Genomic DNA, 27,977 nt, shown 5'->3' on the forward strand with positions numbered 1-27,977 from the left:
TTTTTATCAAGCTTGTGTATTTAAGTTCAGTAATTTCACTTAAATGGCAATTCATAGGTAATCTTCATTGTTATTTAAGTGAAATTACTGAACTTAAATATATAAGCTTGATAAAAATTATCATTTTAGAAGAAAATTTCAAATGGCACTTACAGAGGCTTTTGCATCTGAACTCTTCATATATATATATATAGATATATACACATACATACACACACATATATATATATATATATATATATATATATATATATATATATATATTGAAGTATGTATTTTTACAGATGTAATTAAATACATATTTTAAGGGTTATTAAGAATAATTAATAAGACAAAAAGTAGATTGGATCATGAGCTGCCTAAAGATTCCCATCCCTACTGTACAATTATTTATTGCTTGTCTTTGTCGACAAATACAGAAGGTAAAAAACTTAACAGTAATCGCATATTAAATCGCAATATTGGTTAAGAAAAAAAAAAAAAAAAAAAAAAAAAATCGCAATTAGATTATTTTCCATAATCGTTCAGCCCTAATTATAATAACAAGTAGTTTATTCATTAATAAACACTGCTTTAAATCCAACATGTGGTTCATTTTACAGCGGGTTGATTTAGTTTATGAATCAATCTTTATCTAAAAAGAAAATTAATCAGGAGAAATACTTCAGGCATCAAGGCTGCTGAAAATCTGCATTTCCGTTGAGCTCTATTGAGCAAAGCAGTAGCCACACAAACCTTCAGCTCATCAGCGTCATAGAAGTTGACATGGACGGCCGGCACCATCCAGGTGTGAAAGAGGTCGGCCAGGATCTTCCGAGCGATGGAGTCCGTGATAATATGGAAGTGGAGTGGGTTCCGTCTGACGCATAGTGGGAGAACAAACATTCGGTTTTCAGCATTCTCATTTTATTACCCCATGCCAACCTTAAATGTCTAATAAAGGTCTTTCCATACAAAGTATGTCTAGTAGGGCTGGGTATTGAGACAAATTTCACAATTCGATCCGATTTCGATTCACAAGCTTGCAATTCGATTCGATTTCGATTCAATTCAATATCGATTATTTTGGATATCAGTTACAATAAATGGCAATTTTTCTCAAGGGAATCAAATCTCTTAACTTATGCTGTAAACTATGGTCTATAGTCTAGTTGTAGCCTACTAGGCTTCATTAACCTAATATGAAGGTAATAATTAACTGTTTTGTAGCTATACAAACACTTAAATTACACTTTTATTTATTTTTATAATAAGAAGATTATATGAAATATAAACATTTAAATGGTGGCTGTCATAAAAACTTGCCAGATTTATTCAAATATGCTTTAAATATTGAAGAACACTAACGAGTGTGGACTAACGAGTTTATGTGGGTTTTCTGAGGTAAATATGACGACATGACATTGATTACAAGCTGTTTAATTGACGTCTTTCCACGGTTGAAACGCAGATTGAGCGAATCAATGTGACATGATACGGATTTAGATAAGTTGTACTCTATCTTTAACTCACTTTCAGATGCTCATTCATGTTTATTTCGCGCTGTAACTGCTATTATTAACCCGGAAGAGAGATCAGCGCTGCTGCTTCTCTGGAGCTGCGCCAGAGCGATCTCACGCCACAGCGCCAAAACGCTATTTATGTTTTTGAATTTCTAAAGAAAATGGACGTAATTTGAAAATTGAGACTTTGTTTCATATCAATAGTCACAAAGCAGGACAAAGATTAGTGCGATTTGTTGGATGCGCGCAGCCGCGATACAATGTCTCATTCATTCAAATGAAACAGGATGACTAATCGATTCTTGAGATTTAAGAATCGATATCGGTTCGTAAAAATGAGAATCGATTAATATCTAGAAATCGATATTTATTACCCAGCCCTAATGTCTAGTACAACGGTCTAATCCCTATGACGAAAAGAGTGACAGGTAATTCCAACTCCAACACTTCTGATGCACTAGGAGACTCGAGCTCTGTTCAAAAACGTACTGAGCCACCTTGCTGTCTACATAAGCAGCAACCCTCTGAGGCAACATAATCCTCTGAACGTGGACAACCTCAATGACTCAAACTTACCTGTGAAACAGAACTGACTTGACCAAAGTGACGACATCTCTGCTCGCATTGTACCCCGCACACACGATGGCAATGTGAATGGTCTGTGGTGAGAAAGACAAGTTGTGTTGCAATAACGATTTTAAAATACGACACAACATCGACAAAATCAATTTTATAAAACGTAAAAGATGGTGCAAAATGGACCGCCATAATGCTAGGTTGTTATACGGTTTCTCAATGGCTGCTTTATGCGTTTGTTAGAGTGTTCTGGATGGTTTCTAGGGTGTTGCTGGGTGTGGTTGCAAGAGTCTTTGGGGTTATTTCTAGTTCCATAGCCATTTCTGTGCAGTTACTAGTTAAGTGTGGTCATTGCTATGTAGATGCTAGGCTTTTCTGGAGAGTTACTAAAGTGTTCTGGGGTGGTTTTTAGGGCATTGCTATAGGTTTACTAAAATGTTCGGGATTATTTATTGGGTGCTCATATGCGGCTGCTAGAGTTTTCAAAGTGGGTGCTAGGGAATTGCTATGCTTCGCTATTGCTAGAGTGTTCTGGGACATTTCTTGGTTTCTAAGGCATTGCTATGTAGTTGGTATAGGTTTATAGGTTTTGAGTGGTTTCTAGGGAGTTGTTGTTGGGGGTGTAATGGTTCTCTGTAAAAAAATTTTTATAATAATCGAACCATAGCTTTCTCTACCCAGGGTTCAGCACGCACTTGCACCGAAGTTCACCTTAAAGGATTAGTTCACTTTTGAAAAAACCTTTGCTGATAATTTACTTACCCCCATGTCATCCAAGATGTCCATGTCTTTCTTTCCTCAGTCGGAAAGAAATTTAGGTTTTTGATGAAAACATTCCAGGATTTTTCTCCATATAATGGACTTCAATGGGAACCGGATGGTTCAAGGTCCGAAAGATAGTGTTAATAACAGTTTCAGATGCAGCTTCAAATGTCTTTAAACGACACCAGACGATGAATAAGGGTCTTATCATGCGAAACGATCGGTTATTTCAAAACTTATTCCAAAAATGTAACTTTTCTAAGGACAAATGCTAGCCTTGCTTTATTCTGTGAGGCGCGTTTGCAACGTCACGTATTACGTAATTACGTTCAAAAGGTCACGGGCGACGTAGCCGAAAGTACAGAGTCAGAGTGTTTACAAGTTGAACGCATAGGTTGAACGTGCAAACTAACTCAAACACCGTTTACAAAAAAAGGAATTAAAAGGTAAAACAACGATGTCGGACGATTTTGACTCTGTACTTCCGGCTACGTCGCCCGTGACCTTTTGAACGTAATTACGTATTACGTGACGTTACAAACGCGCCTCAGAGAATAGAGCAAGGCTAGCATTTGTCCTTAGAAAAGTTACATTTTTGGAATAAGTTTTGAAATAACCGATCGTTTCGCATGATAAGACCCTTATTCATCGTCTGGTGTCGTTTAAAGACGTTTGAAGCTGCATCTGAAACAGTTATTAACTGTCTTTTGGACCTTGAACCATCCGGTTCCCATTGAAGTCCATTATATAGAGAAAAATCCTGGAATGTTTTCATCAAAAACCTAAATTTCTTTTCGACTGAGGAAAGAAAGACATGGACATCTTGGATGACATGGGGGTGAGTAATTTATCAGCAAAAGTTTTTTCAAAAGTGAACTACTCCTTTAAATCTGACGACACATCTATAATATGGTGGTCCAAAAGCCTTAGGCCACATGAGTTTTTAGCAATGGTTTTATAACCCTATATAATTATTTCTCAGTCTCTTCATTAGAATAAAAACTAGTATTTAGTGACCACCCCTTAGACTTGAGCAATAACAGGAACCTGGCTTTCTTAAACCTAAATAGAACTGGAAAAAAACCTGAGTCTGAGAAGTTTCTCAGTTTCTTCTTTGAGAATCTGGAAGAAGCTCAGGACAATAAATTGTTTTTTTGCTTAAAGAAGCCATTTTGTTCAATGGATATGCTTTGCATGTGTTTCAAGTGAGAGTAGCTGTCCAATCAACTGCTAGTATGTAAATCCATTGCTGACATCACAGTTCGTCACATGTAGGTGGAAATCGAAGAAGACAAGCTGCCACATGCATCATATAAATCTCCTGTCTGGGAACATTCTGGCTTCCCAATACGTTACAACAGCCATGGTCAAAAAACGTGGACAAAACTGTCACTCCTGGTAAACTTTGTTGCCGTGTGCCCTAGTGTGACCAGTTATTCACGCCGGGTGTTGACAGTATGTTGACACACTCTTAGTGCTAATTCAGACAGGCACAAAACAATAACGGAAGCGCTGGGCAGGACTCAACAATAAGGAGCGCACGATGGCCCGGGGGTGGTGTGTAAGATGCGGACGGAACAGTCACTGTCCCGATTGGGTCATTGCTGCACCATCACAAAATTTAATCATTTGCATGTTTTTAAGCTTTGCCAACTTAAACATTCAAGCATAGGAAGACGCATTATATATAGTGAAGTGATATATTCCGCATTTGCCTGAGACTTTTTATTTCGGAACAACTACGTTAGAATAATGACACTTACGAACATCTCATCTGACCGCACATCCTGAATCAGGACAACGTGTTTTTCTCAGGCACTCTTTATTTAAACCATAGATATCTATATAAAGGCTAGACGTCTCACGGCGGAGTATTTATCATCATCACCGGCGGCCATTTTGTCACAGACAGGCTCTGTGGTATCTGATGTAAGAAATACTCTTATCTTGTTGAAATCTTGACGAATTTACAAACGGTTTGGTTTCTTACAAACGTTATTAATGTGGCTATAATTCTTGATTAGGGTTGGGTATCGAGAATCGAGTATCGATTGGAATTGAGACTAACTTTTCGTTTTTCCCGGAATCGTTCAAAAGTTAAAATTTCGATTCCTAGTTTCGATATTCACACACTCCGCCGAGTGGAAGAAGAAACCGCTGAACAACACCAACGAAGAAGCGTCTACCGGAAGTGTTGGCATAACCACGCGAGTCGAACATGAGTAGCTTACGTCGGCGATCCAAAGTGTGGCTTCGCTTTTCTAAAAATAACGAAATCTCGGCAAAATGCAAAATTTGTGACAAAAGGAGTATTTTTACAGAAGGATTATTTCCTTCAGAAAGGCCATTGGTTAGCAAGGTTAGCTAAACTTTTTTGACCCTGCCTCTTAAAAGAATCGGAATCGTTGAATCGCTAGGAACCGGAATCGAAACAAGGAATCGCAATCGGAATCGTTCAAATTCAAACGATACCCAACCCTATTCTTGATGATTATTCATTTATACACTTATTATTCATAAGTATGCAGTATCATAACTACATCTCTGCCGTTTATAACAAACCAGACCGTTTGAAAATCGGTAGAAAATTGAGCAAGTTACAGTGATTTAAAAAGTACATGCACCATTAACACAATGTTACCAGTGAGCGAGCTGCCTGTGACAAGATGGCCGCCAGGTGCTGACGTCGACCTCCATTGGCCAGCAGCGCGGACGAGATATCTAGCCTTTATATAGATATCTATGATTTAAACAATCAAAACAACTTTAACGTACGTCTTTCAAAATAAAAGTCTCGATTCAGAATCCCACCAGATGAGAAACACTGTCTTAAAGGAGTAGTTCACTTTTAAAAAAAAAAAACTTTTGCTGATAATTTTCTCACCCCCATGTCATCCAAGATGTCCATGTCATTCTTTCTTCAGTCGAAAAGAAATGAAGGTTTTTGATGAAAACATTCCAGTATTTTCTTCATATAATTGACTTCAATGGCAACCAAACGGTTCAAGGTCCAAATGAGAGTTTCAGTGCAGCTTCAAAGAGCTTTAAACGATTACAGACGATGACTAACACTGCATGAAAAGTGGGATTTTCGTCAGTAAGCGGCACTGTAGATTGTCGTGGAAGTTCAGGTTTACGACTGCACACGGCAATTTACAGGTAACACTCAAAACTGCTGTGAATTGCCGGAAATTGACGTGGGCCTTGCTTGGCAGTTGTCCCCCCATTGTCCCCCCTTCTCCTAAATCTAGAGGAGGCTTTGACATGTAAATGAAAATGCTGTGAGCTATACACATGCAAATAAGGGTAGGGGAGTTTCACCCCAGGTAACATTTTTCTGAAAGGTATAACTTCATTCTAAGACAAGATCAGGCTCAGTATAACCTAATTGCTGTGTTTTTTTTGTTTTTTGTTTTTTTAACATTGCACATAATGCACAACAATTACAACAATAACATGACATCCAAAAAGATAACAATCAACAAATAATAATTTCACAATAAATAAGAAACAAATAAAAATAGGACAGAATTGAACAAATGAAATAAAAACAGGAAAGGGACTATCTCTATTGTGTATAATATTATGATTTAAGAGAAAGTTAGAAACCAGTAATTTGTACTATTTAAAGAAAGAAAATTAGCTTCAATTAGCTTCAATATTCTTTAGCAAATACAATTGTATCACTACATTTTTATCGATACATTTGAGAGACAGAATATACTGAAAACTAAAAATTAGACCAAAAAAAAAAAAAAAAAAAACTTCAAACAAGGTTTAGAATTATTCATTTTACTCTTATAAATATGAAATTTTCCTAATAAAATTATAAGATTCATCATAACATTTACGGAAGCAGTTTTCAAAATATATGATAACATCTTTGATGTTAATTCACAGTTATAAACAGATGTTTTTTGTTTTTGTTTTTTACAATTTTTTTGACTGGTTTATTTAATTTAAGTAACCTAATAAAGTTATTTATTTATGCATATATGTATTTTTACATTTCATGGTAGCCTATTTAGGTATATCCACCTTATTCCTAATTTAAAATGAACTAACAGCAGCAGAAAAGTCAAAGGACAGCCGACGACAGCCTTTCAACCTGAGTCAAAAACCAGTGAACGTAACTCTGATTGGCTGAGGCAGCATATCGTCATAATCCATCCTGTAACGTCAGCCACTCTGATTGGCTGAGGCAACGTGCCAGGCATGTGGCGTGTTTTTTTAAGCAGAAAGTAACTACACAGATATTCAGCCTGCTTCGCCGTCATGATCGCTGGGGAACCCATCTTTTCCTCTAAATTGAAGGTAAGTTCGTCCAGCTTAGTGAATTCTATGTCCATGTCTACTTATAGTTTTTGGTAGTTTAGCGTTTTTGTCTTAAACTTCACAAATCGGCTGTGATTACTGCCGCGAATGTCCAAGGGTGTTAACCTAACGGAACAGTTTTTTGTTTTGCGTTAGCTTGCTGCTCTTAATTCTTTTTTTGTTTCATTTCAATTTGAACAAATTTGGGACACTAAACTGTACGTTGGGTTGCACGTTGTTATCTGGCTGCAAGTTAGCTACCATTCTTTGATAGTAATCAAACTAACTCATTTACTCTGAATATCGTCAGAAATTATGAAAAAATAATAAGTGCCAGGGTCCTAAAACAAAGCGCGTAATGTGCTTGTATGCTCTAGTGTAGGCTATCCTTGTTTGTAAAATTGCATCACTTTGTGTGATGAGTGAAATCTTCAGATGTTTGTGATTTGTTTTGTCTCTCAGGGGCTGTTAGGAGTGAGGTGTCCTTCGCTGATGGGAGAAAAAACACCTAAATAAGGTAACGTTACGTGTTGTGATCTCATCCTCTTTTCTTTTGAACAGACCCCAGTCAAATAAAAAGTAAAACTAAACTAATTTGGATTAACGTCTGTGTTTATAGATGACTTTGAGCGTGAGACAGTGGTGAAAACGCCAAAGAGAACTGGAACATGGCATGTTATATTCAGTTATAAATGTTTGACCAAGTTTTTAAATATCTTATAAATCTGTTCAGTTTCATCATTTGATAATAACTTTTAAAACACATTTTTTTGTGGTATAGATGCAGTGACTGAGACTGGGAGATGCAGTGACTGAAACCTGGTGGTAAGTGTTGATCTATTGGCAGTGGAGAAGACACTTTTAATAGACACCTTCTCTCTTGTGAGCTAGCAAACTTTGTTATTCTAATTAGAGCATTGTAAACATCACCAAATGTGTTCGTTTATTTCAGTGTTCCAGAAAAAGGTCCTGAAACTACTGGTCGACATCCGCCATCGTCTGAAGGAAACCAGGTAGTGGATGCAGAAGAAACATATTTTTGCTTACAAATGTGGGGACTTGGGGCAGATTGCCTTTGCATACATCTAAATCATTTGTCTTTTTCAACTTTGCAGAAGGGGTCATGAAATTCGGTTCCACAGCCACTGAGGTGTATGTACATCAAGGTGAACCTCAAGCACGCGTCGCAAAGACTTAAATTCACTTCGCCCTGATGAGCCAAGCCTACAGGACTTGAATTAAGAGTTTTAAAGGGATAGTTCACTTTGAAATTATTTTTTGAAATGTTTTGGCTTACGTCAAGGGCATCAGTCAGTCATATAATGGAAGTCTATGGGGATCTCTTAAAAGAGCATGCACAGAGAAGTACAAATTAAACATGATTTAATGAATCATAACTGTAAGTACACCTTGATGGCTTAAGATACGAGACGAGCGGTTTGTGTGAGAAAATGAACAGTGTGTGTGTATATATATATATATATGATCTGCGCATGCGGTGGAAACCGCCAGAAGCGATCTTGCACTGGTACGTCACTCATTGTTTACACAGATTTCGGAAGTTTTACTGTGAAGATCTAAACATATTAAGATGTATTGCATTTTGTGTATATCTAAATATATATATATATATATACACACACACACACACACATTTATACAATATAAATACTGTTTGTTTTCTTTCCCAAAACGCTCATTTCGTGTCTTAGTCAATCATTGTGTACTTAATTTATGAGTCATTAAATCATGTTTAATTTGGACTTCTCTGTGCATGCTCTTTGAGGTGGTGACCATAGACCTGCATTATATGACTGACAGACAACAACAGTTTGACCTAAAAATATCAAAATTGAAAATACTGTGGAAACAAAACCACCTGCATCTTGGATGCCCTTGAGATAAGATAAAACATATCAAAAATTTATTTCAAAGTGAACCATACCTTTAAATTACATCCTTATTATTCGTTCATAATTCTGGCTCCACTGTACATTGTGTTTGATATATCTGGTGCCCAATTCTGATGCCATTCAGGGCAATTTATTTTTGAATAGAGATGCAATATATTATTGATTATTTGTATAACTGTAGTGCTGTATGTATGTATGTTGTCCCATGTTTCCAGAGGGTGGAGGACATGTTTTCTGTGCTTTGAAAGATGTTCTCCTATGCTGTGTACATAGTTTTGTGTTTGTTCTAATAAAGCTATTTCTTTGAATAAACAGTATGTGGCAAATGTTCCTTTCCTCAATAAATTCATGTCCTTGATGGTAATAATAATTTAGTCCATATGATAACAATGACATGAATAAACAACATAATAGCATATCATATGAATATGAATATATATATATATATGATTATTATTATTATAATTTTATGTCGGCTGACCAATAGTAACAGATCTGCCAACCAATCACGAGTGATTTTCTTGTTTAAATGTAGTGAATTTCAACCAATACTGAGTGAGGAAATTCAAGCCATTCTCTGGCAAGGCGCGCGCAGTGCTGCTATTCATATGCTAATTAGGGCCATTCGCACCTCCGCGAGCGCTGCATGCATACGTCATGGTTCGTTTCCGTCAATATGTGGCACAGTGGAACGCGACGTTCACAGTCTGTAAATTGTCGTTAACTGCCGAAAATTAGGGAGATTTCCGGCAGTTTACGGGGACGAAAATCCCACTTTTCATGCAGTGTAAGGGTCTTATCTAGCAAAACGAGCGGCCATTTAATAAAAAAGTGACAAAGTTTAAGTTTTATAAGCACAAATGCTCGCCTTGCTCTGTTGTGTGATGCGCGTTCGTGACTCTCCTGTTCGAACTCGTTCATCAATCGGAGCACCCTTAGTCTTGATAAAGTCTGAATCTGTTCAGTGTAAGGTATTAATTCAGAATACTAACCTCACATTTGTTCACCACAGGCTGAGGCACACAGTCCGAGCTGTTGCCCGAGGCAACTCCTTTTTTAGCCTCACTATCACCTGTACCCTCTTCAGTGGAATGGGTGTGCAGGTGGTTGCCTTGGCGACCGTTGCTATGATGGCTGCTATGGGTCGGGACCCTGGGCAACAGGCTAATCTCTCTCCGCAGGGCATGGTTATGTTCCTCCACGTCTCGTAGCCGCAGCTCCAAAGCCTGATGCTCGGCGGCCGCACCGATCAGCACCGATGACTGAGGATCCAACGGTGACAGAGACAGCGGTTTGACTGAGGAGGAAACAGAGACAGATCGAGGATCATTTACTAGGTGAACATCTGTCCATCAACACACACGTCCAAATTATGAGTGCAGATGCACTTTTACACAAAAGGATACAGAAACATAACCGCTTCAAAATTCACAAGTTCATTATGGGGGCGTGTAATTTACACAGCAGAACAAAACAAAGTATCATCAAGTTAACCACAGCCTTAATTTAATTTAATTAACTTAATGGAAAACCCCATAGAATCTCAAGTCACTGGTGAATTGGTCTTCTGGGTTTGACGTCATCCCTGCAGCACTATTGTTGCTCTGGGATTTTTCTTTTCTTTTTTTTCTCTGGATAGTTTTTGGGACTCTGCTCTTCCTCTCTACCCAAAGCCGTAAGCCAGACTGAAATCCTGAATGACATCTCTCTTTCTCTCTTTTCTTTTATAAACTTACACTATACCTCTCTCTCTCTCCACTCTGGTAAAAATCTACACAGATCCTGGAACAACGAACTATGTTTTATTTTTTTGTTTGAACTTTTTTGTAACCAATTCTAGTGTAACCATAACCAAATTCAGTATTGACATTGAAGTGCCACCTATTGCAAATCTGCAATAGTCAAATCAAGTCACCTTTATTTACAGAATGCTTTATACAATACCGATTGTTTCAAAGCAGCTTTATAGAAACAACAGGAAAATAATGCAAGAAAATAGTGTCATAGTTGAGGTAGCAGCACAAAAAATACACTCAGAAAAAAAAAAAAAAATGTACAGTGTAGAATGAACCCATGTTACGCGGCTTACGAACATGAATGATGATCCGGCTGTGTCTGTGTTGTATAATTTAGTAGATCACGTGCAGAACTTTCCATTCCCATCGGCGCTGTTTTGGGATTGTGCTCTCACACTTTTATAAATCTAGCCCTTCTACTGCACTTAAACTCACTTCAGTTAGTTTCCAGGGCAAGGCAACCTTTATACGTTTCATCAGATACAGGTCCTTCTCAAAAAATTAGCATATTGTGATAAAGTTCATTATTTTCCATAATGTAATGATAAAAATGAAACTTTCATATATTTTAGATTCATTGCACACCAACTGAAATATTTCAGGTGTTTTATTGTTTTAATACTGATGATTTTGGCATACAGCTCATGAAAACCCAAAATTCCTGCATCAAACAATTAGCATATTTCATCCGACCAATAAAAGAAGTGTTTTTAATACAAAAAAAAAAAAAAAAAGAAAGTCAACCTTCAAATAATTATGTTCAGTTATGCACTCAATACTTGGTCGGGAATCCTTTTGCAGAGATGACTGCTTCAATGCGGCGTGGCAAAAAAAAAAAAAAAAAAAAACGCTATATAAATACAGGTTAAAAAAGTGATTTTAAACAGAGATCACACTATCCTTACTAAGTGATATATCAAAACACATTTTAGGTGTTATGAAGTGGAAGGATGATGAACCCAAACGCAGACAGTGTACAATGAACTCAGGGTTTATTAGGACAAAAAAGGAAAACAAAGCCCACGAGGGGGCAAAACAAGACTGGGTAACAAACACTAGACTTAAACTGAGGTCAAGACAGGAACAATACTAAAACACGAACAGACTCTGGATTAACAGTTAACTCAAGGGATTACTCACTGCAAACTTCACAAAACAACAAACAGATCTCACAGCAGGTTTCACGGCATGTTTCAAACAATGAACCGACACAGGACAGCAAACACAAGGGGATTATAAAGGGGAACACTAATGACCAGGACAGGTGAAACTGACTAGACAATAATCACAAGACTAGGATAACAAGGGGGCGGGGTAAGTTAACGAGACAACACAAGCACATGGCCCAAACAGGCCATGCGCTTGCACACAAAACATGATTCTGTCATGATCCTGCCTCACGACTAGAGAAAATCAAAGACAAGAAGGCAGAATCATGACAGAACCCCCACCTTAAGGAGCGGCTTCCAGACGCTCCTCAAGGGGACATTAAACACGGGACATGACAGACTGTGACAAAGACACAAACCAACAGTACATAGCAAAAACTAACAAAGGCATACAAAAATACACAACGACAGGATTGGGGTGAAACATCAAAAACAACATACAAGGCAGAGGAGGTGGAGGAAACACAGAGTCTTTGAGCGACTGTCCAGGGTGGGTGGGCGGGACAGGGGTCCTGGGACCACAGGGAGTGGACTTAGGAAGAGAGGACCGAGCGGGCTTGGGAGGAGTGGTGTGGGACAAGGGAAAAACAGTCCGGGGTTGAGCCATGACAGGGGAGACAGGGGAAACAAACGGAAGTCCAGGGACCGTGGGGACAGGGACAAATGGGGAAACAGTCCGGGACCGGGGTTGAGCGCAGACAGGACTGACCGGGGAAACACACGAGGTCTTGGGAACAGTGGAAGTCACAACAGGGATAGCAACTGGGGGTACAGCGAACGATGGACACGAAGCTGGACTCATGACGGGGGGTGTGGTAGGAGATCGCAGAGGGAAAACTGGGACAGAGCTCACAGAAGGTGACTCTGATCCGACGATCATCCTCTCCGACTTGGGAGTGGTGTTCTCCGCTGCAGGTTCAGGGACAGCGCCTACCGACATAGGTTCAGGGACAGCACTTACAGACACAGGTTCAGGAACAGCGCTTACAGACACAGGTTCAGGGACAGCGCTTACAGACACAGGTTCAGGGACAGCGCTTACAGACACAGGTTCAGGGACAGCGCTTACAGCAGCGGGTTCAGGGACAGCGCTTACAGACACAGGTTCAGGGACAGCGCTTACAGACACAGGTTCAGGGACAGCGCTTACAGCAGCGGGTTCAGGGACAGCACTTACAGACACAGGTTCAGGGACAGCACTTACAGACACAGGTTCAGGGACAGCACTTACAGACACAGTGGGCTCGGGACAGGACAGGACAGGCACTTCGAGGATCTTGATCAGACTGGACAAATAGTCAGACAGGGTCTTGGCAGCCAGAGAGATGGGCATCTCCTGACGAGCAGAAACCGACTGCAGAATCTCTCTTGCGGCTAGATCGGCCGCAACTCTCTCCGCAGTGGGCTCTGGGACGGCGCCTGCTGGAGCGGGCTCTGGGACGGCGCCTGCTGGAGCGGGCTCTGGGACGGCGCCTGCTGGAGCGGGCTCTGGGACGGCGCCTGCTGGAGCGGGCTCTGGGACTGCGCCTGCTGGAGCGGGCTCTGGGACGGCGCCTGCTGGAGCGGGCTCTGGGACGGCGCCTGCTGGAGCGGGCTCTGGGACGGCGCCTGCTGGAGCGGGCTCTGGGAGAGACAGAGACAGAGGACCAGAGGCTCCCTTCTTCCTCTTCTTCTTCCTGGGTCGTGGAGCAGAGGACATAGCCAGGCTTGTGACCGGTTGGGGAAGCACGGCAGGAAATGTGGTCTCAGTTGAAGAGGACTCCGAAGTAGACTCCCACGACAGCCGTCTCTCTCGCTTGCCACGGAGACTTGCGGGTGTAGCTGATGCGTCGGGAGCCGAAGTGGAGTGAGCCTGGTTCCCCTGCGTAACCACGGCTAAAATGTGACCCTCCGGGATCACTGGCAGCCTGGCAGGTGGTGACAAGGTGGTGGAAGCCGGCGGATCCTCCTGGGAGAAATGCTCCCAGAGTCGGGCCCAATTCTTCAGGATCCACTCACCCTCGGGTGGGACAGGACCGTTGATTCTCTCTCCGTCTGTGGGAGCTGACAACCACCACTGTTCCGGCTGTGGCCGGAACTGGGAGAACGAACTGTCTGCTGGGTTCTTTGGTGGTCGGTTCATTCTGTTATGAGGAGGGAGGGGTCGGTTCATTCTGTTATGAAGTGGAAGGATGATGAACCCAAACGCAGACAGTGTACAATGAACTCAGGGTTTATTAGGACAAAAAAGGAAAACAAAGCCCACGAGGGGGCAAAACAAGACTGGGTAACAAACACTAGACTTAAACTGAGGTCAAGACAGGAACAATACTAAAACACGAACAGACTCTGGATTAACAGTTAACTCAAGGGATTACTCACTGCAAACTTCACAAAACAACAAACAGATCTCACAGCAGGTTTCACGGCATGTTTCAAACAATGAACCGACACAGGACAGCAAACACAAGGGGATTATAAAGGGGAACACTAATGACCAGGACAGGTGAAACTGACTAGACAATAATCACAAGACTAGGATAACAAGGGGGCGGGGTAAGTTAACGAGACAACACAAGCACATGGCCCAAACAGGCCATGCGCTTGCACACAAAACATGATTCTGTCATGATCCTGCCTCACGACTAGAGAAAATCAAAGACAAGAAGGCAGAATCATGACATTAGGTTTAATATTAAGAAATGTACACTGTGTGTGCAATAGTGATGGGAAGTTCGGATCATTTTACTGATTCGGATCTTTGAGTCTCGTTCAGTAAAATGAACGAATCTTTTATCGAGTCATTTCGTTTATTTCATAATTATATATTTAAAATGTCATGTTAAATATCCCAAAACGTCTAGTAGCCTACTAACGAAAATCTTAATTACATTTGTAAAAATAACATAAATAATGCAGCCAAAGCCAATAAGCAACTGAAATAACTGTAACGTTAGCTATTAATTAGTTGCTGGGTCTCAAGTTCAGGCTATTGCAGTCTGACCCTGTTATAGTTCACCTCACCTCCTGATCCGAGACGTTCTTTGCTTTGCAACTTCATATTTATCAGGTTTGTTCTCCTCCTCTCATGTCTCGAGACGTTAGCTGTTGACTCGTCAGTGTCTGACTCTGATCTGTGCTGTCTGCTGGCCGTGCCATGCGATATAGCAGGACCGGAAAGATTAAAGATTAGTTCATCTCTCGAGTTCGGGTTCGGCGGGTCCGAGTCTTTCGTTCTTCCCGTTAGTCCCATTAAGTCTATGCTTTCAGTACCGGAAAGGGGAATGATTAGTTCATTTGAGTCTTCGGGTTTGAGTCCGTCGTTCTTTTCTCACGTGGCCACTGGTCTCGCATCAAATACAACATTAGATTCGTATTATTGACTGCGTCTGAATATTGTGTGATATAGGCATTAAAATACAAAATATGTTCAATAAACATTATAAACAAAGGTTCCATTATTCCTTAGTCCTTATTATTGTCCCTGTCCGTCTCTTTTCTATATTATGCATCTGTGGTGTGTTTTATTATATATATTGTACATTAATTAACTACTATTATATTATACATCATCTACGTGCTTGTTTGTAAAAGGTTTGTGAATTCGTTTGTAAAAAGTTTGTGAATTTGGGTATTCAATACGGTGACAATTCACGTGACTAAAGAACGAAGGGAAGGACTCAAACCCGAAGACTCAAATGAACTAATCATTCCTCTTTCCGGTGGTCTGACAGCATAGGCTCAATGGGACTGACAGGAAGAACGAAAGACTCGGACCCGCCGAACCCGAACTCGAGAGATGAACTAATCATTTCTGTTTCCAGTACAGATTCAGAATCCATATGTTGCGCAATGCGCATGCGCGGGTAACACAACATGAACGAACTACTCCCTGAGACAACTCGATAGTCTCGAGTCATATTAAAGATTCATTCAAAATGAACGAATCGTTCATGAACGACACATCACTAAGTGTGCAATAAAGTACTGTAAGTCTGATATATCAGTGATATCAGTAAATATGTTAATGTATTTGTAGTATACTTAGTATGACACTGTAAAAAAAGATGGACGACGCCCCTTCGCTCTTTTCCATCAGAGAAAACTGAAGCCGCCAGTGTCTCGATTTGAACTTGAGTCTGCGCACTTGTGTGTTTCGGGACCAGTCATGCGCAGTCGTGAACAGGAAGTAAAGCCGCGAAATCAAGGCCGCGCCCTCATTCTCGCTGAATCAAACGCAAGCACACGCCCCGCCGCACTTTCATTAAAGGGTTAGTTCACCCAAAAATGAAAATTAAGTCATTAATTACTCACCCCCATGCTGTACCAACCCCGTAAGACCTTCGTTCGTCTTCGGAACACAAATGAAGATATTTTTGATTAAATTTGAGAGCTGTATAACTACCACATTGGCTCCTAAGGGACTGCCTCTTGACGGCCCAGAAAGTCAATGAAGAAAATGTTTAAATATCCCAAGTGACTACCGTGGCTCAACTATATGTTTATCAAGCGACGCGAATACTTTTTGTGCGAAAAAACAAACAAAAATAACGGGTTTATTCGACTATTTCTTTTCTTCCTTGTAGGCCAGAACGAGACTTCCTTAGATTTCCACGACGCATGCGCGAGAATTGCGATCTGAAGTAGTGTAAGCTGGTGTGAGCAGATCGCAAATCTCGCGCATGCGTCGTGGAAATCTAAGGAAGTCTCGTTTCTGGCCTACAAGGAAGAAAAGAAATAGTCGAATAAACTCGTTATTTTTGTTTGTTTTTTCGCACAAAAAGTATTCGCGTCGCTTGATAAACATATAGTTGAGCCACGGTAGTCACTTGGGATATTTAAACATTTTCTTCATTGACTTTCTGGACCGTCAAGAGGCAGTCCTTTAGGAGCCAATGTGGTAGTTATACAGCTCTCAAATTTAATCAAAAATATCTTCATTTGTGTTCCGAAGACGAACGAAGGTCTTACGGGGTTGGTACAGCATGGGGGTGAGTAATTAATGACTTAATTTTCATTTTTGGGTGAACTAACCCTTTAAGTGTCCTCTGTCTGCTTCGTTCCTCTCCAATGATGTCTGCTGATTGCAGAACCTCGTTAAAATAAGGTAAATACAACTACTAACCACATAATCAACATTATTAAAAAAAGTCCGCTGGTGCTTCAGTGACTATCTCGCACAGAGAACCTGTCAATCATGATGTCAGAGCACCGTTTTTATCATCACATAACTAACTAAAAACAAACTTATTTTAAAAACGAACACTTGAAATTACATCAATGTGATAGAAACTACAGTAAATGACAGAAACTATCTTTGGAAAAAGGATTAGTGAAGTGTAATTTAATTGTTTAGTTGGTCTCACGTCTCATTGAATAACATGGGGAGGCGGGGGTTTGAGCTATACTAGGTCCGGTCACAGGGGGGCGATCGAGACGTTTTGGCTTCACTTTTGAGGGCTTGTGCGGCACGCTTGGTATGACATAAATGTATTTTAAATACATTTTAGTAGTTTTTTTTTTCACCAGGGGTAGAATGTATCGCAAAAACACATTCAAATGTCAAACTCTATGTGCCTAGTGTCAACACGTTATTTGAGCTGTTCAACATCAGTGAGCATGAATCAGGGGAGTATAATATTTAATTCACATAATAAAGTGACAGCAAAGACATTAACTTTTTCAGCCAAAAGTCATTAAAGCCAGTGGGGTAAATCATCAGTTTTAGACAGGCTACAGTGACTTTATTCATTCAGCACACAGTAAAAATGTATGGGATGAATATAGTATCAAACTGATTAACAAGTGCAAGCACAAATACCAATGAACTTGATTAATGTTGTAGAAATGTTTTACTATCCGCAACAAAATACCTTTCAACTTGCGTGTGCAAAATTCTAAATTGAATGAATATGTTGCAATTTGTACAAATAGCGACATGTTTGTGATGTTTTTGGAGTTTAAAGGGTTAGTTCACCCAAAAATGAAAATTAAGTCATTAATTACTCACCCCCATGCTGTACCAACCCCGTAAGACCTTCGATCATCTTCGGAAGACAAATAAAGATATTTTTGATTGAATCTGAGAGCTGGATCAGTCCTACATAGACTGCCTAAGGGACTGGCTCTTGACGGTCCATAAAGTCATTAAAGAAAATGTTTAAATGTTCCATGTGCCTACAGCGGCTCAATTATAAGTTTATCAAGCGACGAGACTACTTTTTGTGCGAAAAAAACATAAATAACGACTTTATTCCACTATTCCATTACTTCCTTATGGGCGCATGCGCGAGAACTGAGACGAGGACGTTCTCCTTCGACTACTTCTTGTTACCGGCTGCTCACCGCTTAGGAGTTTTACCGCCCCCTACCGTATAAGATGATGATCCATATATAAGCGCTCCGGATTATAAGGAACACTGTTGTTTTTTGAGAAGATTAAAGGCTTTTAAGTGCACCTTGTAGTGCGGAAAATACGCTAATTGAAAAGCGTATGTACAGCGCTCATCTTCCTCTGCTTGTAAACAGAAAGTTTTGCGCTTCCAGCTATATCAGCACATCATCTTATACGGTAGGGGGCGGTAATACTACTAAGCGGTGAGCAGCCGGTAACAAGAAGTAGACGAATGAGAACGTCCTCGTCTCAGTTCTCGCGCATGCGCCCATCAGGAAGTAATGGAATAGTCGAATAAAGTCGTTATTTATGTTTTTTTTCGCACAAAAAGTAGTCTCGTCGCTTGATAAACTTATAATTGAGCCGCTGTAGGCACATGGAATATTTAAACCTTTTCTTTAATGACTTTATGGGCCGTCAAGAGCCAGTCCCTTAGGCAGTCTATCTAGGACTGATCCAGCTCTCAGATTCAATCAAAAATATCTTTATTTGTGTTCCGAAGATGAACGAAGGTCTTACGGAGTTGGAACAGCATGGGGGTGAGTAATTAATGACTTAATTTTCATTTTTGGGTGAACTAACCCTTTAAAAACTGCTTTGAATCAAAGTGTTTTATAAATGAAGGTGATTTGACATGACTGCACCAGTGCATCCTTAGTTGGGCAACTCAAGACGAGCTCGATTGATGTTGAGTTCGCTGCTGGTGCGATAATGATCTCCTCTCGAATGCTTTTTGTAGCCTTTGACAGAGCCATGCAATATGCATTCCAGGTATCCCATACTGCCTTCTTGTCCCTGGTTGCAAATGCAGAGACAGCCAGTGAACACGGGAAAGGCCTTGAATTTAATAGTACCCAGAGACTTGGCAATCTCATGGGGAGGCATGTCCCTGAAGTTATTGCCAGTCCCAAATGCCACCCACAACTCCTCAATATCCAGCTCTGACACAGGTGCTATGGCTAGAACCACAATAGTTGGTCCACATTGGTGCGCAGGGTGATCTTTTTAAATCCTTTTCATGAACTTCATGTGTGCAAGGTGATTCTTGTGGGTGAGATGGTCAAAGTCATCACATATGCTGGGCACAAGATATTCGGGGTTATTTTGGACCAATTTCTCTTCTTCCGACATGCCAATGTCCCGATTATCTTGATGGTTCTACAGATTACCGTATCCGATTTTCCTGCGGTGTGGGGTGTGTTATGAGTGACCGAATCTGCTCAGAAGAACTTCAGAACCAGGAATCAGAAATCTTGTTGTGAAACAAAACAAAACCCAATCAGATGGAAGACTCACCTCCAGCTCATGCTGTAACATGTAAAGTACATTTTCACACCATCTCCACGATTACATCTAACATTTTTCTCTTTTTTTCCTCTGTAAGGCAACAGACACACCCAACCCATAACAAAGAACGAGCGCTGACGAAAGCTGACTGTGTTGACTAGAGCCAACGGTGCGGAACACAACAGAAAAACAACCATCAAAAACTGACTGCCGGCTTGGAGTATCCGTGGCTTAAAAAAATATACATACACTATGAGCACAATTTCTTCTTGCCGGTCGTCCGCCATGTTTGTTTACTTTAAAGTTACGTTTGATTCGCGAGATTTTGCGACGGGACTGTGTTGTCTGTGAATCTGTTAGTGTGTGGTGTGAGTTCCTGGTCACATCGCGGCACTCTACACACTAGAGGAACAAAATGGATAAATCTTTTATTTTTTAACGTCATGATTGTGGTCTCTCACATTTAAAAAATATAGAGTGGCGAAGTGTTCCGAAGCGAACTCGGAAGCTAGCGGCACATGGGTTCCCTCGATCGAAAAGCTATGCATTTTACCAAGTTAATCCAAAATGTATACATTTTGAAGCCAATATAAAGTTTTTACAAAACACAGGCAGACACAATAAAGTTTAAAAAAAAACACAAGCAGGTTATAACTGTGTGTTCTATGTCCAACATGACATCATGACTTTTGCGTAAACATACACGCCACTTTCGAGTCAAGTGGCGTGTTATCTCTACACATTTTAAGCAATCCGCGTGAATGCGTGTATGTCTACGCCATTAACGTCCGAGTGATTCCGCGCGTGGTCTGTACACGCCGTCAAATGTCAGCGCGAAACGAAGCAAAATGTAGATCTACATCTGGGGAGCGATCTTTTTTTTTACCTAGGATGGTAAGGGAACAGTCATAAATGCCATTAACCCCAGTGACGGTTAGGTTTAGGGACGGGGTTGAGGTAAGTCATATATTTATATATACAGTAATAATGTTAAGTCAACGGCGTTCATAAACACGCTGAAAAGCGATTATGCGTCTTGATAGCACGCCAAAAATGGAAATACGAATTGGCGTGGCATACACACGCTACTTCATGAGATCAGTCTGCTATGTCATAGATCAAAAAGTGAAAATATTTACACTCTAAAAAATGCTGGGTTGTTTTAACCCAATTTTGGCTAAAATATGGACAAACCCAGCCATTGGGTTAAAAATGTAGTTTAAAAAAATGTAACCCAATGGCTGGGTTTATCTATATTTTACCCAAAATTGGGTTCAAACAACCCAGTATTTTTTAGAGTATAGAGGTTTTGTTCACCACAAAACTTATTTCAGGCGATTTAGCAAAAACCCGTTCAAAAATCCCATAGACTTTAGAGCGCAGGAAACGGGAGTGCTAAAATGCTAACTCACTTCCGCGTTTTGGCCTGCAGAGTGACGTCATAACTTCGGCACTCTATTATAAAATTTAAAAAATCTTTTAGTGTGGTCCCAGCTTCAGATGATAGCTCAGATACAGCGATTTCATAGTAATCTTTCTCACAAAGTCACTGAATTCACCATTAACTATTCACCTGAAAGTGTTGTGTATTGTATTATTGAAATCTTTCACCGTAGGGGTAGACATGGTTGCCACTAGAGCCCGACCAATAAAGGATTTTGAAGGCCGATACAAATATTTTTGGGTTTTAAAATCTGATATTCCGATATATCGGCCGATATTTTTTATTTATTTATTTATTTAAACTGGCCAGTCACAATGTGATAGTCACAAATTTTGTCATGCTTATTTGAGTTAAGAGAACTGATGCGGATGTTCTTTTAATTGTTATTCAAGCAATGTATGTCTCGTAACAGGAACGGTGTAGAGCGCCCTCTGGTGGACAAACTATACAACTCCAACACTCATGACATGGTTCAAGCGTGTTTCTTCTGTTTTTATTTTATTTTTGAAATATTCATTTATCGGCCATTATAACTGCCGATACCGATAGTTTGGAAAATGCCTAATATCGGCCGATAATATCGGTCTGCCGATATATCGGTCTGGCTCTAGTTGCCAAAAGGCGTTTTTGCATTTCCGAATATGTTCAGGGCCCTAAACTGTATGTGTGTACCAATTTCCATGATTTTGTGAAAAAGTGAACATAATTTTCACATATCACCTAGACTACTAAAGATTTACAGACAATGATGTTTGAAATGTCATTTGAATTGTTTATTTTTATATTACATCTAAAAGCTAGTTTTGTTGATTAACAGTTAATTAAATTAACCAGAAAATGAAATCTTTAAACATTTTAAACAATACTTGTAACATTTATGTGCAACTTATTTTTTATAGTATGCAGTAATACATTACTTAAAAATCATTTGTAAAGTATTAGTTTATGTAGTCTCTATATTATTGTAGTCTCTTTATTCACTGTCACTGTAATTAACACAATTATTATTGTTTAATTAGCTCACATGTAAAGAGTTAAAACAAATCTCAGAGAACGGTTGACTAGGTAGCAATGTGTAATTTGATCAAAGGTTCATTTTGCGTCGGAGTTCTCCTTTAATATGTCTGTAAACATTTTAAGGAACACTGATTATGAATGGAGTTAATGTCCAACAAAAGTTGGTTTAAAGCCCTTAATGATATTTTCCATTTTCCATGACCTAATCCTAAACTCCTAATAACCATTTATCAATTCCTTTAATATTGAAATAATTTGAATTGTGTTAATTACAGTAACATGAATGAAGAAATGCATATAGCCTATTAATACAGTATATTAACAATGTAGAGACTACAATACATAACCTATGAATAAACAAAAGAGTTTATAATAATTTGTAAGTCATAAAGAGTTTTTTAATAATTTGTAAGTACTTTATTACTGTATACTTACTGTAAAGGGTCTATAGAAATACTCAGCGCCGCGTTTCCCGCTCATGTATTCTGTGATGCGTGCTGTCGTACCTGTGAAGTTTGCGGATGACAGATAGAGCCAGGTGAGGGCCGGGATAAAGATCAGGGCGAGGGAGGCAGCCACAAACTTCCTGCGCCCACGACACATTCCCAGCATCCTCTGCGGCCAGAGGGTGTCTGTTCAGAGACCTCTATGTGGGCATCAGCTTTTTGGATGGGGGTTGCATGGCACTGCCAAGTAAAAATACAAAATAAAAGTGTTAGCCGTTGCACAAATTTATTGATGATAACAAAATGCTACCAGAATAAGTAAAACACCAAAATGACGAAATGATGACAGAATTGATTTTTTTGGGGTGAACTAACACTTTAATTTGACTTTTCTGAATATAGGTGTACATGAAGTGTGCCATTTGGGATGGGGCCCAAGTTCCAAATAAAAGAAAAATCAAATAAGAAAAGCACTTTTCATTTGTCAATTGCTTTATTAATTTTATAATCCAACAACATATATTACCACATATTTAATATACAAATCAAGTTAATGCATTTCCAGAAAAAAATCTATCGTAATTGTGATTTAAAATGACTATACCTTTACGAAATTCAAACCTACTCACTCAAAATACCACTGACACTATCATTGTTAGTGCAGCAAAGCTGTGGTAAATATTAGTACTGTAATAAACGAATGAAAACTAATATTCTGAAAACTTCTGACACTGTTTGAATGAGTCATGTGCATTATGATGATTGGATACACTTTTGGGGGGCTTCAAAAATCTACATCTAATCACATTATAAAGTTGGGTGAGCCAATATATATATATATATATTTAATATAACTCAGACTGTGTTTGGCTGAAAGAAGAATGAATACTCCCTGAGTGGCTTGATGAGGGTGAGTCAATTATGGGGTAACTATTTTGGCATGAATTTCTACATTTGTCAAATTTTATTAAACTTTCCCCAGACAGCAACATAGTGTCAGTCCAGATCCGGCCCACATCAGGTATGTTACACTCGAATCCACACGTAACAGCTGTCTGGGTTATTTTTATTACATGAAGGTCGTTCCAGGTCCATTAAAAAAAAAGAGAGAGAGCTAGGCTACTTTTTCAAATGACTTTTACATATTGGCCTTAGGGATCTTTTTTCTTTTCTTTTTTTTTTTTTGAGAACAGTGTTATAAACTATTGTAGGCCTCAAACCGTATTCACTTTATAGCCCTTAATCCTGTAATTGTGGGCACAGAGGACTAAGGTGTGATCCTAATTTTTATTTATTAAAAATGTTATATCACTGTCTTCAATAAAGTTTTGTCTATCCATTTGTGGTGTTTTTTTTTTATTTTGGGGGTGAATTTATTTACTTCAAAAAGTACTATATTTTCTATGTAAATTATGCTTATTTTTATGTGTTTTTTAAAAAAAAAAATTAAATACATTAAAATATCATTCCAATAAGTTCTTAGAGCTAAAACCTAAAGATAAAGTGACTTTGCTGTCACCTGGCATCTTATTTTGGCTTATTTTAAACTGCTCTAAATTACAGCTTTCCCCATTCATTTCTATGAGTTTTTTTCTCTCCCACTTTAACATTGTAGAATTGAGTCAAAAATAATTGTGTGTTCAGGAGGCAAACTTAAGAAAAGTAGCCAAGTCTTGTACCGCTCAGATTTTTTTAAATAAATCAAAACTATTTTGCCCACATTTGTCCAGAATACGGTTTTATATTTGTGATTCAACACATTTAAATGTCCCTCGCTCAGGTACGACAGTGACATCATTATCCGTAGCAAGATAAAGGAGCCGGCCATTTTATTACAGAAATATTTAAAGTATCAGTTCACTCACATAATTAATGTTGATTTGAGATGTAATGGAAATGGCATTTGCTCTTTACGGTTCAGGGGAAATGACGCACGTACGTTATCTTTGTTGAACAATAGTGAGCGAATACAATTTACTAATGAGAGAATTATGAGACTTTATTAAGGCTGAATAAAAGAATGCCAAAGTGGCATATAAACATTGATTATTACAGTTAAATACACTTAACTGTAATTTTCTCATTTATTATGGTTGGAAATGGGCTGTTATAATGCATGCCGTCTCACCTGTGATGCTGAAATCACTGTGACTGGACAAGTCCTTTACTGACAATTAAATATAACACAACAGACGAACAGATGGTCTTCAGTATCCGTATGATACGTGCATGAATGAAGAATTGACTTGAATGCCAATCGTCTTCACCAATGCAGTCAGAATCACCGTGAGGGAATATCACAGTTATATCAGTGTCTCAGGTCGCATTTGTGTCCATTTCAGATCCAAGATTAGCGCGTGAAAATGCCGCATGCTGGATTTGATGAATGCGGTGGGTTTTTAAGTAACGTTAAAGATATGCTGGAAATATCGTCTTCTACTTCCCTGCACGCGAGTTATACATCACACTCCGTAAAACACGCCGTTTATTCGATCAATTATCAGATATCGTTGCGTCTAATGTGAACACTGCGGCCTCTCCACACAACACTCCCTGTTTGTTTCCCATCCTCCTTCAGTTCTCATTCCCAACATATCCTCCAATCACTGCCTCAATCCACAATCCATAATCCAGTCCAGGCGGCTGTGTTTTCACTAAAACCCGGGAATGGATTTGACACTGCTCTGCTTTCAGCTTCACAGAACTTTACAAGAAGCATCAAAAAATGTAGCTAGCATAACTGTTTGTTTGTTTGTTTGTTTGTTTGTTTTTTTTTGAAAGATTTGAAGTTTGTAGTTCCCCTTTTGCAGTTTTGTCTTTGTTAGTCGCCCTTTTTGAAAATATTATGAATACAAATTCAGGCCTGGATGTTCTTGTCAGAGACTTTTGGCTCTTGTCTATAACAAAATGTAAACATTGTAAAACAATATGATTGGAAAACTTGTCATTTGTTCAATTAATCATTTTGTCGTTTGTAAAGACTCCTTTAAACGAACAATGTGATTAGCTACTAAAAGAACATGAAGGAAAATATAACTGCAGTGTGCAAATAGGCTATTTTTTTAATATATTCAATTAGACACTGTTTAAATGAGATGCCTTATTTTTAGCTCAGTTTTTTTTTATAGCAAAGACCATCTTGAATCTTCACTGAAAGTAAGGGATCATAATATATGGGGTATATGATGACTCGTATTTAACATTTAAATTAGGGCTGTCAAACGATTAATTGCGATTAATCGCATCCAAAATAAAAGTTTTACATAATATATGTGGGTGCACTGTGTATAATTATTTTGTATATATATATACATACACACACATTCATGTATATTTAAGAACAAAATATTATTTATATATAAAATATTTATATATAATATAAAATAATATAAAAATCTATATACAGTATATACATGAAAATATTTCTTAAATATGTACAAGCATGTGTGTGTATTTATATATAAAATAATTATACACAGTGCACCCACATATGTAAAACTTTTATTTTGGATGCGATTAATCTCGATTAATCGTTTGACAGCCCTAATTTAAATTTAGATCAAGTACAGTATATTATCAGGAATTTAGAGGGATGTGAAGACATCGGTTGCAGCTCATACCTTATTTTATCACATAAGAGTTTATTTTATTCATATCACAACAAAAAAATGTCTTTATAGAAATTGTACAATTGTTAAAAAGACATCAAATTGTCTCTTCATATTAAATAGACAGATATTTAATCATGTCTGGCAACTTGAAAAGTATGTTTATGTCTGCCTAAAAAGTTAAACATTTAATGATTTAGAAGCATTTCACAAGATTTCTATATAAGGAAAGCCAGAGTTACTCTCAGTACAGACTATTGTACTTTTATAATGCATTTATTTCCGTTCAGATGAATGCAAACCGATTTGAAAAAAATATTCCTTATCCTGTGGCTCTCTCTAGTGGACAATATTAATATCACAGCCGTCATTTTTCAGTTGAAATGGCTGATAGTTTTGAATTTGCTGGTAGCCTCCCGAGAGCATCATAAATTCATGAAACTATAAACATGTTTGCTCAAAATTACTTGTTTTCCACACAGTATGTACAACTGTTTAATAGATCAAATTCTCAATAGGAATAACTAATCTCTAAAACACTGAACAACAGTTTTAAATGACAAAAAACATTAACAATTAAAATACTTTTAATTGTACACTTGTAAAAACAAAGAACATTCAGTAAGGGAGTAATTACTCGCTAATTTACATAATCATTAATTAACATCCTCTCATCCAGAAACTCACTGTGGCGTCAGATGTCGAGCCTTGAGTCATCCTTTTACTTATGTGGTCCTCAAGAGAAAATTGGGCAGCAGTAAAATAAAATTATCTAAAGAAATTTCAGGATGTGTCGATCCTATTATTTTAAATGAACAGAATACATAAATGGAAAGGGTTCTAAAAATGTGGCTTCTTATTTAAAAAAAAGGTATTCCTATGGCTCAGTTTACCCCATGGTTATAGGGCTAAGTTGATTCGAGTCGGTGGGTAAACCATCAAGGTGTAAACTAAACTTACTACATAAATGAATATGATTCACATTTTAAAGATAATTTTCGATAAAGTTTTACAAATAGCTATATTTCCTTTTTTTTTAAAGCCAACTCAACATAAAACAAAACGAAGTTGTAATTTCAATATTCAAAAGTTGTAACATTCCCCAAAACAGACTAAACAGAGAGTTTGATAAGTAATATTAAAAGTCCCTGTGAAATCAAAATTGAACCTATTTACTTTAGCGCATATTACTAGTCTTGTGGTGAACAATTAATCCGTGCAAGTAAATATATATTAAAAAATGTTTTACCTTGGTAATCTTTAATCAAAATCTGAAAAGTTACTTCCGGTCTGGAACGGTTTCTTTTTCTGATGGGTGGGGAAACGCTTAACCACTCCCCTAAAACCGTTAGTTTGCTATGAGCGAGAGATGGAGAGGAGGAGCGCTAGAGTAAAACCCTGCCCTCTGTTCAATATTCCGTTTCACTTGGAAATACGTCACAGCACTGGAGAAAAATCGTTTGCAACTTCCGGTTCACGGGGACTTTAAATAAATCTGAATTAGAATGAATGAATAAATGTCACTGAAACTATTAAACATATCGTTAAAAGGTTATTGGCATGGAAACCATGGTTATGCTATGATTATAATCTGGTAAAAAGCATCTTCTGGTTCTTATCAGAGAAGAATTTGGTGTAGTTGTACATTGTTATCAAATACACAACAACAACAAAAAAGATAAACTAAACCAGTTGCGTAATATTACATTGAAATTATACCAGTTTATACAGAGATTTAACTTAGCTAGTTCCTTATGGTGGGGTAGGTTA

The 27,977-nt window shown here is 38.5% G+C and overlaps 1 protein-coding gene and 1 long non-coding RNA gene across 2 annotated transcripts in view; one reads left to right on the top strand and one right to left on the bottom strand.

Moving 5' to 3' along the window:
- large1 (LARGE xylosyl- and glucuronyltransferase 1) overlaps positions 1-25,191 on the bottom strand; it is a 49,526-nt gene extending 24,335 nt beyond the window's left edge. The window contains exons 1-5 of the mRNA XM_039655456.2: positions 24,728-25,191; positions 22,660-22,839; positions 10,060-10,364; positions 2,079-2,161; positions 736-859 (exon numbers count right to left, since the gene is read on the bottom strand). Of these exons, the coding sequence (XP_039511390.1) occupies positions 736-859; positions 2,079-2,161; positions 10,060-10,364; positions 22,660-22,765 (618 nt within the window). The 5' untranslated portion in view covers positions 22,766-22,839; positions 24,728-25,191. The remainder of the gene's footprint in view (positions 1-735; positions 860-2,078; positions 2,162-10,059; positions 10,365-22,659; positions 22,840-24,727) is intronic.
- On the top strand, positions 7,016-9,381 carry LOC120485890 (uncharacterized). Its single transcript, XR_016150099.1, has 6 exons — positions 7,016-7,154; positions 7,617-7,671; positions 7,774-7,825; positions 7,936-7,979; positions 8,107-8,167; positions 8,270-9,381. It is a non-coding gene; the product is annotated as an uncharacterized LOC120485890 (long non-coding RNA).
- Positions 25,192-27,977: the final 2,786 nt, after the last annotated feature.

Source organism: Pimephales promelas, chromosome 24 (assembly GCF_988280905.1).
Source record: "Pimephales promelas chromosome 24, fPimPro1.hap1.1, whole genome shotgun sequence".
Lineage (NCBI taxonomy): Eukaryota > Metazoa > Chordata > Actinopteri > Cypriniformes > Leuciscidae > Pimephales > Pimephales promelas.